General features: G+C 47.9%; 1 protein-coding gene across 1 annotated transcript in view; it reads left to right on the top strand.

The window, feature by feature from the left end:
* The window catches only part of IGSF5 (immunoglobulin superfamily member 5), a 42,432-nt gene extending 29,369 nt beyond the window's left edge, over window positions 1-13,063 (top strand). The window contains exons 7-9 of the mRNA XM_045813499.2: window positions 3,400-3,500; window positions 4,990-5,063; window positions 12,030-13,063. Coding sequence (XP_045669455.2) covers window positions 3,400-3,500; window positions 4,990-5,063; window positions 12,030-12,125 — 271 coding nt within the window. The 3' untranslated portion in view covers window positions 12,126-13,063. The remainder of the gene's footprint in view (window positions 1-3,399; window positions 3,501-4,989; window positions 5,064-12,029) is intronic.
* The last annotated feature ends 5,366 nt before the right edge of the window (window positions 13,064-18,429 follow it).

Genomic DNA, 18,429 nt, shown 5'->3' on the forward strand with positions numbered 1-18,429 from the left:
TTAATTATAGAATACAATAGGGGATGGGGCTCTTGCCTTCATTTGACTTGCCCTGGCTCACTTAGGAAAATGGAAATTTCCTCCTTGGTGTCTGAAATTTGCAACTCTTTCCACAAGAGGACACTATGCACCGTGACTGTTGTCCCTCCTGTTTTGAGTCAATGCAGGGGACTTGAGGACCATTTCAAGGATAAAGAACCAGGCGGAAGTCCTGCTGGAATTTCTGGGGCAGTGGAGTGAGGCCAGCTGCATGGCTTCAGGCACATGAAACTGACTAGGCAGACAAATTAGGTAGCGTTCGCTGCTTGTACCACTAATGGGGGAGGGGACAGAAAAATCCCAGCCATTCCCATGGCTGTCCAGACGTAGCTGCAAGCACTTTTATGTAGTTATGTCAAGGACCTACAATAATACAATAACCCGTTTAAATGTCTGCAATATTTACGCAAGTATAAATGCACTAAGGGGAGGGATTTTTAGACAGCGGTGGTTTTGCTGGGGGTGTTATAACAAAACCATATATAATTTTTAGTATTTTATCAGATAATTTTAGTTTTTGAAATGCTGCAATTTTAAAATACCTTTTGGCTACACATGGTGAATGAGGATGTGTGTAATCACTGTGTAACAGACACTAGCCATTCTCCCTTTGACCCCAGTTGCTCATTGGTGATAATGCCGTGTGGGGTGAGGTGGCTGGGGTCTCTCTGAGGACACTACAAAGCAGCAGTTTGAAACTACACCTCCTTTGGGGCCTGACTTAGGGCAAAAGGAGAGGAAGGCAAATGGACTCCAGTAGTTATTCCGGATTCTTCTGTTCACCATTATTGACTTTGTAACATCTTTTATTTCTATTCTCTGGGATCTTAGATGATTTCAAAACATAGTACAGTGGTCAACAGCTATTTGGGGTTGTGGATAGAGAATAAGAGAAATAATGACAACAGCAGCAATAATATGACAGTAGGGATGACAATAGCAAGGATATACTGAATGCAGAACATATGTTAGGTCCAGGGAGGAAAGACGGGGTGACTCACTGGGACCCCCGTATCCTACCTGCTTTCCCTGCATGGTGGCAGCTGTGCAAACGCCAGCTGCTCCCAGGCTCCTATGCAATAAAATCACGCATATTCCTTCCTACAGAATCAATGCATGTTTATTATAGAAAAAATTAAAAATACACTTTGAGGAAATGATTTTGAGGGGTCCTGGGGGGTGTAGTCGGTTGAGCATCGGACTCCTGGTTTCTGCTCAGGTCGTGATCTCAGGGTCGTGAGATTGAGCACATGTGGGGCTCTGGGCTCAGTGTGAAGTCTGAGGCTCTCTCCCTCTCCCTCCGCTCCTCCCCCCTAAAAATAAATGAATGAATCTTTAAAAAAATAGAAATGATTTTGAAATGACCCCAATTCAGAAGCAGGTATTGGTATGTAAGTATGTATTCGTTCACACACACTTGTGTTCACATAGACACACATATGCATTTTGCAAAATTTGGATCAGCATAAATCTTATTTTGTAGCTTGCTCCTCTCACTTGGCACTATTCTGAAGATTATTTCTGTTAATAAATTTCTGTAATAAAAAAATTTCCATTAGGGGCGCCTGGATGGCTCAGTCGTTAAGCGTCTGCCTTCGGCTCAGGGCGTGATCCCAGGGTCCTGGGATCGAGCCCCACATTGGGCTCCTCTGCTGGGAGCCTGCTTCTTCCTCTCCCACTCCCCCTGCCTGTGTTCCCTCTCTCGCTGGCTGTCTCTCTCTCTCTCTGTTAAATAAATAAAATCTTTAAAAAAATTTCCGTTAATAAATAGTAGTAATAAACTGCTTAATAAAAATATCTTATTGAAGTATAATATAAGTTCAGAAAAGTATACGAATTGTAGGTGTGTAGCTTACTTTTCACAAAGCATATGGGCCTTGAGTGGGGACATGCAGAACTCGAGTGCCCCCAGCACCCCAACCTCCCCACGCCCCTCAAATCACTGTCTGCCCCTTCCTCAAAGGTCATGTCTTTTTTTTTTTTTTTTAAAGAGGGAGAGTGAGAGAGAAAGAGGGCCAGGGAGGGGCAGGGGAAGAGGGAGAGAGAAAGAATCTCTAGCAGGTTCCACGCCCAGCGCAGAGCCCAGCGCTGGGCTGGATCTCACAACCCTGAGCTCAGATCAAGAGTGGGATGCTTAACTGAGCCACCCAGGCGTCCCAAAGATTATGTCTTCTGACCTCCCTCCCCACATCCCCAGAGATTAGAGTTGAGGTTCATATGAACTTTATGTCAGTGGAATCGTACCACGTATACTCACGTTTTCTAAAGCATCACTCTGTGAGATTGGTCCATATTGTTCAGTGAAGAGGTGGATGGTGTATTATTATATAATAGCATGCTGTGGGTATATATGAAATTTATTTTTCTTTTAAATGGGCATTTGGATAGTTTTGGGGTTCATTATGAATTCTGTGCCACTAAGCAATTGAATATGGTGACGTGTTCGTAAGTACTCCTTCCTGTGTTGTATTCAGCTGGGTGTATGTCTACCAGTGAGAGCTAGGTAAGTAGAGTCACGGGGTAGGTAGGGCAGACAATACTGCCGTATAGTTTTCTGAAGTGGGTATGCCAGTTTATGCTTTCTCCAGCAGTGCATGAGAGCTCTCATCTGTAATAATTTTTGCAGGTGGCATGGAATCTCGCTTTAGGGATGTATAGTCATCTATCTCACTAGTCCCCTAAGGTGGGGCACGTGCGTTGTTCGCAGTTTTTGCTGTTATCAATAGCTCACAAACGAACATTCTTTCAAGTAAATCTTTGCACATATCTTTGGTTATTTCCCTACAATACGTTCTTAGTGGTCAAGCATGAATATCTTTAAACATTTGGCTGTCCGTTGCCAAGTTTTCTTCCCCTGGGAAACTGCACAAATTTTTACTTTATTTCAGAGATTGGCATACGTTTTCTATAAAGGGCCAGATAGTAAATATTTTGCTTTTGCGGGCCACGGGCTCTCTATCGCAGTTTTGTGGTACCATGCAGACAGCCGTAAATAATATGGAAGCAGACAGGTGTGGCTGTGTTCCAGTAAAACCTTATTTATAAAAAGAGGTGGGGGATTTGCCCTGTGGGTCATAGTTTGCCAATCCTGCTTAATTTGGTCACTGGCTTCTGGGTGTTGATTATGGACAGGGGAATGGAGTCCACGGGCCTCTCTCCACCCCAGTGGGAGCGTGAGCAAGCTGACCACCTACACGGTCGTGCTGGTGGCTGTGAGTTTCCGTCCTGACCCCGTGGAAGGCTCAGCGTGCAAGAATGCTCTGGGCGGGGCAGAGTGAACCAAACATCGCTGCTGATTAGCATTTGGCTTTTTAAAATGGTCTAAATAAAATAAAATAAAACAAAATGGTCTAATTCCAGGAAATCTGCAAGCGTGAAGACAAACAAAGAAACTGTGGAGACAAAAGTAAAAAGTGGGAGTGAAAACAAAGCCTACAGCCCAGATGAGCCGAGGACGACAGGTGAGTGGGGGGTGGGGCAGTTGACCTGAAGGGGAGTGTGGGGGAGGGGCTGACCGAGCACTGACTGTGCCGGGCAGGGGACTCGGCCCTTGTTGGTCATTATTTTTGGAGTAATTTTCAGAAGGAGAAATTTCAGGACTAGAAATATTCTAGGATATAGAAATATTCTATAAAAAGTAAAAATCCACCTTTTCCTCCAAAGTTTAAAATAAAGTGGGATGAAAATTAAAGGGTTTTAAAATGAATTTTCTGGGTTTTTTTTTTAATGCTTTCTCTTTTTTCTTTTTTTAAAAAATATTTTATTTATTTATTTGACAGAGAGAGAGACAGTGAGAGAGGGAACACAAGCAGGGGGAGTGGGAGAGGGAGAGCAGGCTTCCTGCTGAGCAGGGAGCCCAATGCGGGGCTCCATCCTAGGACCCTGGGATCATGACCTGGGCCGAAGGCAGACGCTTAATGACTGAGCCACCCAGGCATCCTGCTTTCTCTTTTGTTAAAGCCTTCTACCTTTAGTAAAGCATGTGAGGAGGCATTTTAATACATTGAGGGTCATTTTTCCAAAACGTCAAATAAAAACGAAACTCGGAGAGAAATCTGTTCTTGTCGAGCTTTGGATAAGACCATCTCCCATGGTCTGGGAGAATGTTGAAAATGAAACCCAGTTTTGAAAAGTCTTTGGAGCACCTGAATGTCTTCCCTTTTGAGGACACAGTCCTGGTGGGGGCATCTCAGAAGGCTCGGCCACCAGCAAGCAGCAGGGGTAGGATTTGATCTGAGATCCTTCTGGAAGGCAGATGAGAGAGGAGTGGAGTATGAACGGGTGGGAGAGGGAGACCCGGCCCTTACAAGTTACCTGGCAAAACAAATTCCACAGAAAGATGTTTCGTTAATCAGTTCTTGGCAAGAGCCTCCCCCCCAACCCCAACTGTCTTCACTAAGATTGGGGGTGCCCTCCATGGCCCATTTCTCCCCCTTCACCAAGGCCCCCTCCCAGGTCCATTCCAAATGGCTCACTTAAGATTCTCAAAAATTCCGGGAAGCATGACTGTGTCCTTTCATATTCTGATCACAGCTTACAAAATTTCCTGTGGACAAATATTGATTTGTTAGTGTTTTGAGCAATTAATCAAGCAGCTTGACCAAAATCATGGCCCAAACCAAACCTCTCTGTCTGTTTGTCCTCTTGGGTCCTGTGTTTATTTTCCTTGGTCAGCATTAAAGCTACAGATTCACCTTGTCTCTGGATGAGACTACTGAGTCGAGGAAGGACTGGATTGTGAGTTCGCCATACTTTGATTTCATTAGAAAGAAAAGATTAGAAAAGTATATAACCTCAAGGGAACTCTAGAAACAAGTCTGTTTATGGTTAAGGATTACTTTATGCTCGGGTTACTGTGTGAAAGCAAATGAGTTTCCCTACAAATCAGAATTGCTAGGATGTCATTTGGGTTTTGTTACTTATCACTCGAAAGTCATTCTTCCTTTGCAGAGCTCGTTTCTCCCGCTCTAGAGTCCTCTGAATCCAGTGTTCGGGAACAACAGAGAAATAGGCGACCTTATCAGGTGACTCAGACCGTTTTCCCCATTTTGAGGTTTTTTTTTTTAATTTTTCCATTTAAAAACCCTTGCCTGGTGGTAGGTGATTATAGAATGGTGCTTGTTTTGTGTTCGTGATGGAAGAACATGGCCAGTGCTCACTGGCTAACCTGTTAGCGTGGGGGATACTGCATCTCTTATCTCTTGCACAGAAGTGTAGGTGGGGGCTTGTAGATCTTGGGGTATCTCTTACACGCCCACATAGAGACGCCAAGTGGGCAGTTGAATGTGCAGGTCTCGAGCTCCAGGCAAGGACCACTAGCTGTAGATATTGTCGGTTGTGAGGCAAACTCTGATGGGCTCCATCCTTACGAAGAACACAGTCACTCAGGACCCGTGAGGACCTGGTATGTTACTTTTCTGACTGGAGTCAGTGTTGGTTGCCACAGATGAGTGAACTGGGGTGCATACACAGAAAATACGATCCTTTATATCCATGGTCATAGTAGGCAAAATACATATTTTCTTTTTTTTTTTTTAAAGATTTTATTTATTTATGTGACAGAGAGACAGCCAGTGAGAGAGGGAACACAGCAGGGGAGTGGGAGAGGAAGAAGCAGGCTCCCAGCGGAGGAGCCCGATGTGGGACTCGATCCCAGAACGCCAGGATCACGCCCTGAGCCAAAGGCAGACGCTTAACGACTGCGCCACCCAGGCGCCCAAAATACATATTTTCTGATCATTTTCTGACCTGCGCAAAGGCACCTTCAAGTGAGAAGCACTTTGATGTGACTCTGCAATGCTGTCCCCGATATGTATGGCTGTTCTCCCCTTTAGCTGTTGGAAAAGGCCCGCCTGCAGATTGGGTTTCCGACAGCACGTGGGAGCCGAGGTCTGGGCTGTGTTCTGCCTACGAGTCGCTGTCAGTCTGAGGTGCTGCTGCTGGGAGTGCCTTCCCAGACCCATCATTCTTTCTAGGGGTAGATATTGACTTGGGTTTCTGGGCAGCTCCAGGCCATAATATTTCTCCCTGCAGTTGGGATTCAGCTCAATCCCTATATCTTGCCAGTGACGTGTGCCTCCAGGCCTTTGTGGGGGAGGCGAGCTTTGATTGATGCTCAGCTATGTATCGGGGGGACCTAAGTGATGCCGTTAGTGGAAAACCAGGGGTAGCCAGATGGGAAGACATATGAGGGATCTGTGGCACCCAAGAACATCGGCCTAAGTGACAAATTGTTGGGTTCCTGGTACAAGTTCAGGCCAAGTCCTTAGGCTGGGTGTCAGGAAAACGGAGAGGTAAATTTCTTCCCAGCAAGGCTGCTCTCTTTGGCACGTATGTCTTCTGATGCGTTCAGTCTGGCCCTGGGAGCGCTCGCCCTGGAGATGCAGCAGGATCTCTTCCGAGGGGCCATCTCTTGAGTGAGGGGTGGCTGGCCAAAGGGAGTAATCACCAGGCTATGAAGGATGTTTCCTGTCAAACCTGCACAACTGGACCCGAGTGGGGGCTGTGGGCTGATGGACGGTTCTCTTCTCCCCGAACCCAACATACTCACCCAGGAACACTTTTCCTCCAGCCTTGATTTCTGTGGCTTTTCTATGGTTACCTTTTACTGACACGTGTCTTTCCACCAGACAAGTCAAAGTGCTTATGTCTTGAGTTGGGGGCATGTGTTAGGCAGGGAGGGAGTCAGAAAAGATTATGTCAGATGATCCTCCCCCCCCCCCAACGAAGTAGAAATGAGGGAAAAGGGGGAACTCTAGATGCTTTTGGATACAGGAATGGAGAGTGACGTTTTGGAGCTCAGAGTAGATGCTTCTTAGGCTTGAAGTGTTTTGAAAATACGCAGGGAGAGAAACTTAAGTTTCTGCTACTTAAACATGTAACCAGCTGAATAATCTACTGGTGGAAAAGGAGCAGTGGCCTGAAGGTGCTGGGCCCTAGGGGATGGTCACGCACACCTGTGTTTCTTGGAGTGTCTGTCAGGCTTCTAGGGAAGGGTGCGTCTCAGCCCAGAGCCTTAAGAAGGGTCCTTAAGAAGTCAACAGAACGCAAGGAAGATGAGCAATTTTTGCGGGGCTAGAGACTGACCTGGGGCTATTTAGTGCGAGCACAGTTTTGAAGAGGTCCATCTCTGATCGTGAACCAAAGGGTGCCTCTCGGGGACAAGCCTAGGCCCTGTCTGCAGGTTGTCTATTTGGAGAGCACGGACTCGAGATGTGGGCTATGCTTTCCATGAGCATGTAGGGAAGGGAGGGAGCAAGACGGATGGTGGAGGAGGTGGCCGGGCCTCGGAGCCCATGGCCCAAAGAAGACGTAGTCCTGCATGCGGGCAGCTGGCCACTCGAGAGCTGCCAAGTGGCCAAGCCATTGAGTATAGGAGCAGGTCAAGGTGAGCTGCGGTGCAGAGGTTCCTTTTAGGACTTCCCAAGGCCAGGCCTGCAGCCATGCCTGGTCCATGCAGCCATGTTCTCGCTGTGCACGTCGAGAAGGACCTTCCTCAGTGCGCTTTCTTTTCTCCTAGCCTTTCTCCATTCTGTAGGGAGTCTTGACCCCTAATGGCCCAGGAGGCGCAGCTGAGAGTTTCTCAGAGCCTCTTTGTCTCACTTTCATCCTGGCCTCCTCCCCACAGGCCTCAGTGTGCCTCCAGCCTATGACAGAGCTGCCGTACTGCTGTGGGGTCCTTCCATGCACATGGGCTCCAGTGCGACTCCTGCCCCAAAAGCGGGCTTGTCGGAGTTGTTGACACCAGACAACATGATTGTGCAGAAATCTGCACTAGCCTAGGGTCCTGAACACCCCGTGGCTCCAGCTGAGAGATTTCCAGCTGGGAGTCAGCCTGCAGCGAAAGCTCTTCCCAGTCCCCATGGCCGTGGAGCTGGGGGGGCAGATGCACGTCCTATCCGTGGAAGCGTGGCACATGCATCGGCCACCGAGGCTCCCATTTTGTATTAATAGGTCTCACAGGGGGGCGATCTTGGCTTTGCCAACAGCACAGCCACTGTGGAGTCCGTGCCCCTTGTTCTCTCTTCATGCTGGCTTTCTCATCTGCTCAACCTGCTGGTCTTATTTTCACAGTATTTTTGGATCTTAACTAACGGGTGGCCACGGACCACGCGGTCTAGCACAGCGTTCCCAGGTGCTCATTAAAAGTCATTTGTTGAAGCGGAGAATGTCTCCAGTGCCTAGAGTTATGCTGTCACAAGCGAGGCGGTATGCGCAGTGTGCATGCAGCAGACACCGTCACACTCCAGTCGTGACAAGCAATGCTATCAGACTGGTGTAGATGAGTGCTGCATAAAGCACTGTTTGGGGGTGTTGAAGAAAGGACATAATTCCACGTTAGGTTGCACTTTGCTCCTTTGCAACCTTGGGCACCACGGTTTTCCGCAAGGGTATCCTGTTCAAACAAGATCCAAGGAAGGGAAAGTCTGAAGGGCCAGGGGCTGCATATGGAAATTGTCGATGTGGCCTTTAGGATACCTAGATTCTTGGTCCCGCCTGTGGGCCCCCCGGCTCTGTGGACTTGGGGTGCAGTCTGAGTGTGTCTGCATTTTAAGACAATGTGAGGTGATTGTCTAGGTGACTAGGTCTAAGGGCAATTGGCTCCCTTATAGCAAGATGGAAGTGAGGGGCTGCTGGGACAGTGGGACGTTGCCGATGACCAACTTGCCTACTTTGTAGCTTCATGCCACCTATGATTATGATTTGCTCGTGTTCCACGGCATTCATGATACCCATGCTAAGTACGCTGGGGAGGGGTTGCCCTGGACCCTTCCCAGGGGCGGAGGATGCCTGTGCCCTTATTGGAATCGTGGGGATCCCCTCTAAGTGGAGGAGGGTCCAGTCCTGAGCCTCAAGTGTGCCCTCACATCTGGCTCGGGGACCAGGGAAGCGCTCTGAGGAGCAAGAAGTGTCTTGGGGTTTCTCATCCTCACCTTTAAGACCACAACTTCCAGCCCCACCCAGAGTTCCCCATCTGTGTCTGGTCTGCAGACTGTGGGGAGCCTCCAGGCACCGCATCTTCATCATGCAGGACCAGGCATAATTGTATTACGTCCCGCACCCAATGGTTACCAAAACAGGAAGCTGGACTATTAATACTTAAGACGGGCTACGAACCCCACTTGTTGCTGCCCCAGCCTCCATGACCCTTGCTCCATCATACCCTTCTGATTGAGGTCCAGAATGCCAGAGACCTACACTGCCTTGGGGAAGATCAACCTGAGATGCTGTGGGGAGCCTCCTTTGTAGATCTCTTGTTATGTCCAGATGCTTTCAGTGCTGACAGCCCCGAGAAAGCTTCAGAGCCGTGAGGGCTCTGCTCAGGGACAGGCTGGCATGAGTCAGGTCTGTTGGATACTCCGGGCTGTAAACACAGGAAAAAGTACCTGCTGGCTGCCTGGAGCTCCCAGCCTTGCTCATCCCACCTGTAAGCCCTCTCCCCTGCTAGGGTCTCCCCTAAACATGGGGCTTTTCATCAAGGGCTGAGAGGTGGGGACAGTCCCTGTTCCTACAACCAAGTGGCAGAAAGGAAGGATGTGTTTCCAGTGTCTTGGATCCCAAGGAATGCTTGCTGAGCACGGAGGAGCCTCTAGGACCTATAAGCTTCTATATCTTGATACCTTGCTGCTTCAGCTGTAGGTCTCAGTGGAGCGGTATACCAGAAGCTCTTTGGGTGTTTCTTACAATGCAAAGTTGAGCCTCTTCCAGCCATTCTGGATCAGAATTTCTGGGAAATAGGGCCAAAGAATGGATAGTTTTGCCATGTTCTCCAGGTGATCTGCTTCGAGGACCATATTTTCATGGCCCAACATGACAACGTAACAGACAGGCACAGCGCTGTTCTTAAGGGCAACCCATGACAGGGTGCGGGGCTTTTCCTTAGTGCGTGGGAAGTGACTTCTACTCCACAAGCCTGCCACAAAGCATGGAGAGGAATTTGGGGTGCTATGCGATGCTGTGATGAGTATCAGATGGAAGGGTTTCAAAGCAGAGGCTCTTCACAATCTAAGCTGCACTGCTGTGGGGGAACACTTTCTAAACCTCCTGCACTTTAGGTGGGTCCTAAGGCACACTACATTTCCTGTGGATGAAAGAAAATCAGGATTTTATTTTTTATTTTTATTTTTTTAAAGATTTTATTTATTTATTCGACAGAGATAGAGACAGCCAGCGAGAGAGGGAACACAAGCAGGGGAGTGGGAGAGGAAGAAGCAGGCTCATAGCGGAGGAGCCTGATGTGGGGCTCGATCCCATAATGCCAGGATCACGCCCTGAGCCGAAGGCAGACGCTTAACCGCTGTGCCACCCAGGCGCCCCAGAAAATCAGGATTTTAGACTATGGACTCTGGGAAACAAACTGAGGGCTTCAGTGGGGGTGGAAATGAGATAGACTGGTGATGGGTAGTAAGGAGGGCACGTATTGCATGGTGCACTGGGTGTTATAGGCAACTAATGAATCCTGGAACTTTACATCAAAAACTAGGGATGTACTGTATGGTGACTAACATAATATAATAAAAAATTATTATTAAAAAAAAAAGAAAGAAAAAGAAAATCAGGATTTCAGGCTGCAGAGACCCCAGAGCATGCATTCAATTGTAGGAAGGATCAGAAAGGAAAACAAGAAGTGATGTTGCAAACTGACAAATACCAAAACATGACGCTTCTCTTCACCGCTGATTCCTATCCAGGCTGGGCTTACAGCCAGGATACCTAATACTGACTTTATTTCTAGAAAGGACTTTCTGTTGGTGAAGTGCAGTAAGCTCAGGTATAACTGCCCATGAAACACGTGAGGACAACACTAACAAAATTAGAAAGTCTTACTAACAATTACAGCTGGTGGGAAGGGCAAGCACCCTTTGTTTTTATATGAAGTCATGGGCTTTGCCAACGTTTTGCATCTTGGTGACTAGTGCACACAGAGTCCTCCTTTTCCTCTCCTCTCTCCAGGCCTCAACTCCCTGCCAGTCATGTTTTCTGTTTATTTTGGGCAACTCCATTTCTTTCTCTCCTGAGTCTGTCAGGTTTGAAGGGTGAGGGCACGAACGACGTGAAACATGGATCCAGTCTTCCCCGCTAATCACCACCCTCCCGAGATAAACAGAAATACACTCTTGGTAAATTTAGAAAACAGCAACGCGTTTGCACAGCCCAGCAGGAAAACACAAGGCAAACAACAACTGCAAAAATGTCACGCATATTCACAGCAGAAGGCCAGTTCTTAGAGCAGGGCGGTGAGGGGTTCCACCTGCCTCCCGTCCTCCCTGCATGGCTGGGAGCTGCTAAGTGAAGCCCGCGAGCAGAGTGATTCTATCCTCAAGGCTTACTGACATTGCATCGCAACGTAAATAATGCATGGTGCCCACTTACGTTATTTAGGGCGTGCAGTGTGGCCGCAGTGCCCTCGAGTCTAAGCCGGCGGTGTCTGGACCGGCAGGAAAACTTAGTGCGTGTTTTGCAGTAGGGCAGTACTCCTGGGCAGGCACTGGCCCCTCTGGAGGAGTGTGTGGTTTGCCTGGGATCACATTTCCCAAGGAGAAAGGCAAAGACCCCATTTCTGAGAGCAGGGCGACCTGTACTGTCATTTGTTCAACTTCGCCCCTTGCCTTTAGAAGGAAAGTATGCTTTTACAGAAGGTTAGAAATATTTTATATTTTCATCCAAAAGTTAGAATTTCCATAGGAAGATTGGGAAAAAAAAAATGAAAGAAAACAAACCGGAACAGGGCATCTTTGCTGTCATTTGCCTTCATACGAACAAATACTGGATTCTTTGAACTGCATTACTCGGTAGGCCCTGAACTCGGAAACTTCTGGAGGGTGTGGTTATTGAAAATAATGAAATAAAGGAAGGACGGGTTTTAACACCTTTGGTTCCTCTCTGGGCCCTCACGTTTCTTCTCACCTGATGCGTGGAGCTGTCGGCTCAAGTTTGCCTTTCCTGTTGCTCTCCACTGATTAAATACACTTTCTTCCCTTTGTTGCCAGGGACCTGACCACTGGTGGCAGGGCCCTGCAGGTCCCCCGCAGGTTTCCTTCATCATGGCCAGTCCTAGGACCGTCAGGAACGTAACTTTGGTCTAGCGAAGGTGTCCCTCCGGTTCTGTTTTGCACGTGGCTGATGACCCGCATCCCGCCGACATGGGCTCGTCCTTCCTCTCTGTCCCAAGGCTGGACTCCCGCTTTGCCAGAGTTACGGGGACGCAGCGAGGCTGGAATAATCTCCCCTTTGTGGGGAGAGAAGGAGTCTGTTTCCCCACCTCCCAAAGTAGAATTTGGCTTTCGAAATGTTTCAAGATTTTCGTGAATTCCACCAAGTAACTAAGTAAAATCTACAAATTCATCATTTTAATTTACTCGTCACTCGACACTCCTTCTTGTGTCCCATCGATGGTGGATAAGCCTCTATCTTACATGACGTTCAAAATATTTTTGTTATCCTACATCATATGAAGACAATATTTATGTATGTTTAATATGTGGGGCATTATTGTATATTATCCGTGAAAAAAGAGCATACGTATCAGGATCAATCAGAAATCGAAGATCGCCTGAAAAATCAGAACTTATAGGTTAAGAATAAAATTAAATTCAAAGCCGATGTGCACACTGTGAAAGATCTCATTATTGGATATTTACGTGAAGACATTCACGTGTATCTGCTCTTATCAGGCTCGCTCTCATGTTACCCGATGAGGTAGTTCTGGATCGTGCTTTGTAGGGGACGTAACTTACATACCACAAATGCCGTGAAAATACTGGAAATGGGTAACACATTCTTCAATAAATAAAAGAGAAAACACCAAAGAATGTTACTGCCTTTCTGAGTTCCTTACTATGCAGGTGGTGGTTTAAGGAGTCTTGATGTTTAAGAATGAAGCATTTCTAAGAAGCAAAACAGGAGATGTCTGTACAAAAAAAACAAAATCACATCCTCATGTTAGTCTTTGATGATTGTACATTTGCCCCATAAAAGTTAATATGAATGTTGCTATGAAGAATAAACTTTTCCAGATATTTTTTTTTCGTGTGAATGTTGTCCGTGAATTTCCTGCCCACCCATCTCTTCGTATTTACCCCAGAGGCAGGGCTGTTACTTGGTGGAGCGCTGAGCCAGTTGGTACGGATTTCTGTGATGGCTGGTAATTAGCAACTGCTCAGTAATTAACAACATGCCCAACCTTGGCACTGCTAACGTGGAACGTGACTTTTGAAATGTGTTAAGATTTTAGTGCTGCCTTCGAGTTAGTCGGTAGCGATGACAATCACTAGTATGTGCTGAATGCTGGACCCATGTTAGGCCCGGGGAGGAAAGACCGGGCGACTCACCGGGACCCCCGTATCCTCCCGGCTTTCCCTGCACTGTCCCTGCTGTGCAAACTCCAGCTGCTCCCAGGCTCCTTCTGCAGTAAGATAATATACATATTTCTTCCTATAGAATCAATGCATGTTTATTATAAAAAATTAAAAATACAGTTTTAAGAAATGATTGAAATCACCCCTAATCCCATTGTTCAGAAGCAGGCGTAGTTAGGTAAGTATGTAACAGCTCACACACGCGCGTTTACACACACGTACGTGTTTTGTGAAATCTGGACCATCATAAACCTTGTTTCATAGCTTGCTCTTCTCACTTGACACTATTCTGAGGATAACTTCTGTTAATAAATACCCGCGTTCAACATGTTGCTTCATGTGCTTAATCAAAATACCTCCTTGAGGTGTAAGTCCCAAAAGTACACAAATTGTAGGCGTGTAGCTTGGTTACTTTTCACAAAGCACATGGGCCTCGAGTGGGGACACGCAGAACTCGACTGCCCCCAGGATCGCAAGCTCCCCGTGCCCCTCAAATCACTGTCTGCCCTTCCTCAAAGGTCGTCTTCTTCAAAGTGTCCTTGAAATGTGTTAAGACTTTCGAGATTCCTTGGAGTAAACAATGCCAATTCATCGTGGTAATGCTGCTTATCACTTAACACTCCCGCTTGCTGATCCACTCGGTGGTCGACAAACCGCCGTACCGCCATGATTTATACAGTATTTTTATGATCTCAAATCACATTCCACCTCTACCCTGAACCCCCTCGTGTGAATCAACCACGAATTCTGGGGCTATTTGCTGGCACGCATGGGGCCGTGGAAGATAATCCATTCTGACCCGTGGCACTCACACAATATCTGTTCGGAGTGGCTGGTGTTCATGCCGTACGGGTTGTCAAATATTTTGAGTATCACCACCGCTTAGAGGATCTTGAAAAAAAGTCATCTCTTCTAGGACTGTGTCCCTAAAGGGAGGGAATTGGCTGCCTATTTTCTTTGAAATAGAACTAAAATGCAAAATGTTTAAAACCCATGACTATGGCGATATCACTTTCCTAAGGTATCTTTATATGTAAAAACATTCTAATTCACCTGCTGAAAAACGAGACTCTTGCTTATTGTCATTCCTTTACTCCGTGCCAGCGTGGTTCTGTCTCCCAGCACCGTCCTTGAATGGGTACAAGTCCAGGGGAAGGACAAGAGCGTCACGAGACGAGACCCTTTGGGTAGAGCTGGTCAGTGAGTGAACTCCATACTCTTCACTTCATGCTTTGCTCTCCTTAAACCACCACAGAGCTCCCATCCAGAGACGAGGCAAATGTCATGTCAGTTATGCCTTCTGTAAGCTTTACAGAAGCTGGCGTTCTGTAGGCATCTAGTAAATATTGAGATCAAACAGGCCAGTATTGAGAAAGACAGTATATCGAAGCGTAATGAATCGTCGCCATCTGTCTGCTGTAAGGATCGTACTTCGGTGGTTATTTTAGGGGTCAGCGGGAGTTGCATGTAGAATATCATTGAACTTTCGATTTTGAACTCAGCAGAACAACGCCAAAGGGTTTTCATGGAAATGTCTCCAATTTAGGTTGTGCCTGTTGAATCACTCTCAAAATATCTGACTCTGGGCGGTTCTTCTGTGTCGCCAACGGGCTACTTTCTTACAGTAGCTTATTCCAGAAGTAAGGTTTCTCGGCCGGTTTTTATTGCACAAGAGGTGGCAAGTTCTTTGAACAGAACTATCTATAGCTGCTTTGTCCAAAACCTTAGCACATGTGTTATTTACATTTAAATCATTTGAAAGTAAATAAAATATGAGATCCATTTTCTTGGTCCCACTAGCCACACGTCAAGTGCTCCATAGCCACATGTGGCTAGCAGCTACTGGTTGGGCATTGCAGATGGAAGGTTTCGCTGCTGCAGAAAATTCTACAGGACAGTGCTGACCTGGAGCTAGCTACTGGGAAATGACCTTGATGTGTCACGGATGGGCTCTTTTACACAGACGCTCAACGGTGTTTTCTGTCAGTGCTGTGTCTGTGTACTTGCCAGTTTCTATTTAGGAAGCCTGGAAACCCCAAGGCAGCTCTCAACTGAAAATGGTATTTCGCTGATGTGGTAAGTTCATCCCTTACTTCTGCATTTCAGAGAGCTGAGGCGGGCTCCGGGGGACGCTGCGAGAGGGGCCAGTCACAGCAAAATGTCATGCCAAGGGTGTTTCTCAGAAAGGCCGACGGGGCTACTGCTAAGGAGTGGTTGTGAGATACAGGTTTCCCAAAATCAGTATCTCTCACCGGTGTGTGTCATAAAGGCCTCGCCGTGGAAGCCACCCCTGTCCATCCTTCCAGGCATCTTTGACCTTGGTTCCTCGGGCGGGTTCCAAGCCTGCCGCCTGAACTCAGGGGCCTCCCACAGTTTACTTGGGCGTAAGAGGTAACGTCAGCACATGAAAGATAATTGGAGACCTTGAAGAGAAGGGCTTCCTTCGCTCTGCATGGCCCTGACCTTGGAAACCGCTAGAAGCATTACAGTTGCCTTGCAAGATGCTGGGAGTTTGATGACCAAAAGCTGCCCAGCATGTACGAGATGCTGTGTCAACACCTGAGCCCTGCCACGTGAGCCCTGCCACGTGAGCGCTCTGACATCATTGTGGAAGAGAACTCCATCCTGTGTGAAGAGGGAGGACGGTCCTCCCCGTGGAGCACCTGAGAACTTGCAGCAGAGATGAGAGGGCTGGGGAGAGGACAGTAAAGAAGGGCTGGGAGGGTGGCAGGATGGGACAGACACGGGGTGGAGCAGGCCTGGGCACGACCCGAGGGTCTGAGGAGCTGTGACCATCCCTACGGCTGACAGGACAGGGAGAGGTGGCTAGACTGGTATGGAGAAGGCCCAGGACAGTTGCTGGCCTTAGGTACAGGGACACTGCCAAGTCCTGGACACCTGGCAGTGGGGAGTAAGGTGACCAAGACTCCTTCTCCTCACTCTCCTGCTCACGCCTCCCGTTGACCAAGCACGAGCAGAACCAGAGGTCCATGGTGCCCTCTGATGTCATCCATACAGGACAGAGAAGGGCAGAAAATGGATGTGGATGGTGGGCACTCAGAAGATATTCAGCCCTGAGAATCTGGCAACATTAGGGAAACAGAAATCCAGGAATGGAGAATGTGTTTGTAAGGTCATGGGGAAAGACGTGTAGCTGAATAGCGTTCCACTTTTCCCTTTCCTTAAGGATGAATCCATTTATCAAAAGAGGACACCATTTGGGGGAAAGGAATTGGGCTGCACTGAACTTGAGTAGGTCACGGCTTCGCTGACACATCAGTAGAACAAAGGGACGGATGGCGGGCCCCTGAAGTCTCTTCTGGCACTTACCTTTGTAGAGACGCGCACACACGCACACACACACACGCACCTGCCGCGTCCTCACCTGACACGGCCCAGCTGCTGGGACCGAAGCTGCTCCCACGGGAGTGTGTGCAGACGTCCCCCGTCCCTGCTGCATGGGGAGAGAGCTGTGCTCGTCTGCAGATGGTAAATATTTAACTCACACCTCGTTCAGCCTGTAAATCACGCCGGGGCTATGGCCTCGGGTGAGAAGCGCTGTCCAGCGTTTCTGAAGCGGGCGCTCCGGACTCTCCCTGGACCCGGGTGAGGGGCAGAGCTGGAGGCGACAGGCTGGGTCCTGGGCTGCGAGCCACCCCGCATTTGCCTTCCCTCCTTTGCTGGCGGAGGCTTGTTATTTCTTGCAATACAATGCGATTTGGAATCCACAGCCTGATGGGAAGATTTGTGAGAATTACTGGCCAGCCAATGGCTTCAGACTGAGAGATTCATGACCAGTGTGTAATCCTACTGGGCTGACAGAGCAGAAAATGAGTGATTCCAATAAAGTCTGTGGGGGAAATACAGTGCAGACTACGTTGATTACATTTCTGCTCAGAAACCCCAAGAATGTGTGATGTTTTATAGGGTAACTTAATTTGAGAACAATTGGTGATATTATGCTTCAATTTCATGGCTCATAAAGTCTGAGGTAGCTCAAATAATAGCAAATTATTGCCTAAATCAAAAACGAATTCTAAGCATTATAGTTGGTCTAGTTTTTTTCCTTAGGAAGTGCAAACAGGGCGGGATTAGGTGAAATGTGTTTGGCCCAAAGGCTTGTACAGTTGCAGTAGCAGCTGAGGGAAGAACGTGCCCGTCCCTTCTGCATCTTCACAGTTGTGTGCCTGTGTGGCTGTGTGTGTGCGCACGCATGTTTGTGTCTGTGTGTGGTATGTGTGTGTGTGTGTGTGTGTGTGCATGCACGTGTGTGTAAGGAGCAAGGAAAGGGGAGAGACACTGGTTCCGTGTCAACTACGGGAGTCAACAGACTAAAGCCCGTGAGTCAAATTCAGTCTGCTGCTTCTATTTGTATGGCCCTCAAACTAAGAATGATTTTTACATTTTTAAATGGTTGAAAAGAATAAAAAGAAGAAGAATATTGCATTACCTGTGAAAATTATATGGAATCTAAATTCCAGTGCCCGTAAGTACAGTTTTGTTGGGACGCAGCCAATGTTTACGGCTCGTCTGTGGCTCCTTGCAGGCCGCAGGAGCAGAGGCGAGGAGCTGGCCCAGAGCCCGTGTGGCCCACGGAGCCTGAAGTAATTGCTGTGCGGCCCTTTGCAGAAGGCGTGGTCTCTGCACACAGGCACTTTTGTGGGTTAGTTCACTTAATCTTTACTTAATCCACTGGTGTTCTTTCGTCTCCATTGTACCGATGAGAAAAGTGAGGTCACACGATATGGTTCCCAGAGTGACATGCCTGTCTTCTGACTCCAGGTCTTTCTGATTCCAAAGCTGGTTCTGTGTCTTCTCTCCCTGCTGGGTGACGTCTTCCCCTGCATTTCCACCGCTCTTAGGACAAAATCTAAAGTCCTATCATGGCCTGAGGCCCGGCTGGCTCTACCCCCAGCTCTCTCTGACCATGCACCACTCCCTCCAAACCACATGCTAGTGCAGGGGTCCATGGTGCTGCCCACCTCAGGGCCTTTGCACATGCTTGGAACATTCACTTCCTCCCTCTTCAGTT

Source organism: Ursus americanus, chromosome 4, assembly GCF_024610735.1.
Source record: "Ursus americanus isolate L20-20 chromosome 4, mUrsAme1.1.p, whole genome shotgun sequence".
NCBI lineage: Eukaryota > Metazoa > Chordata > Mammalia > Carnivora > Ursidae > Ursus > Ursus americanus.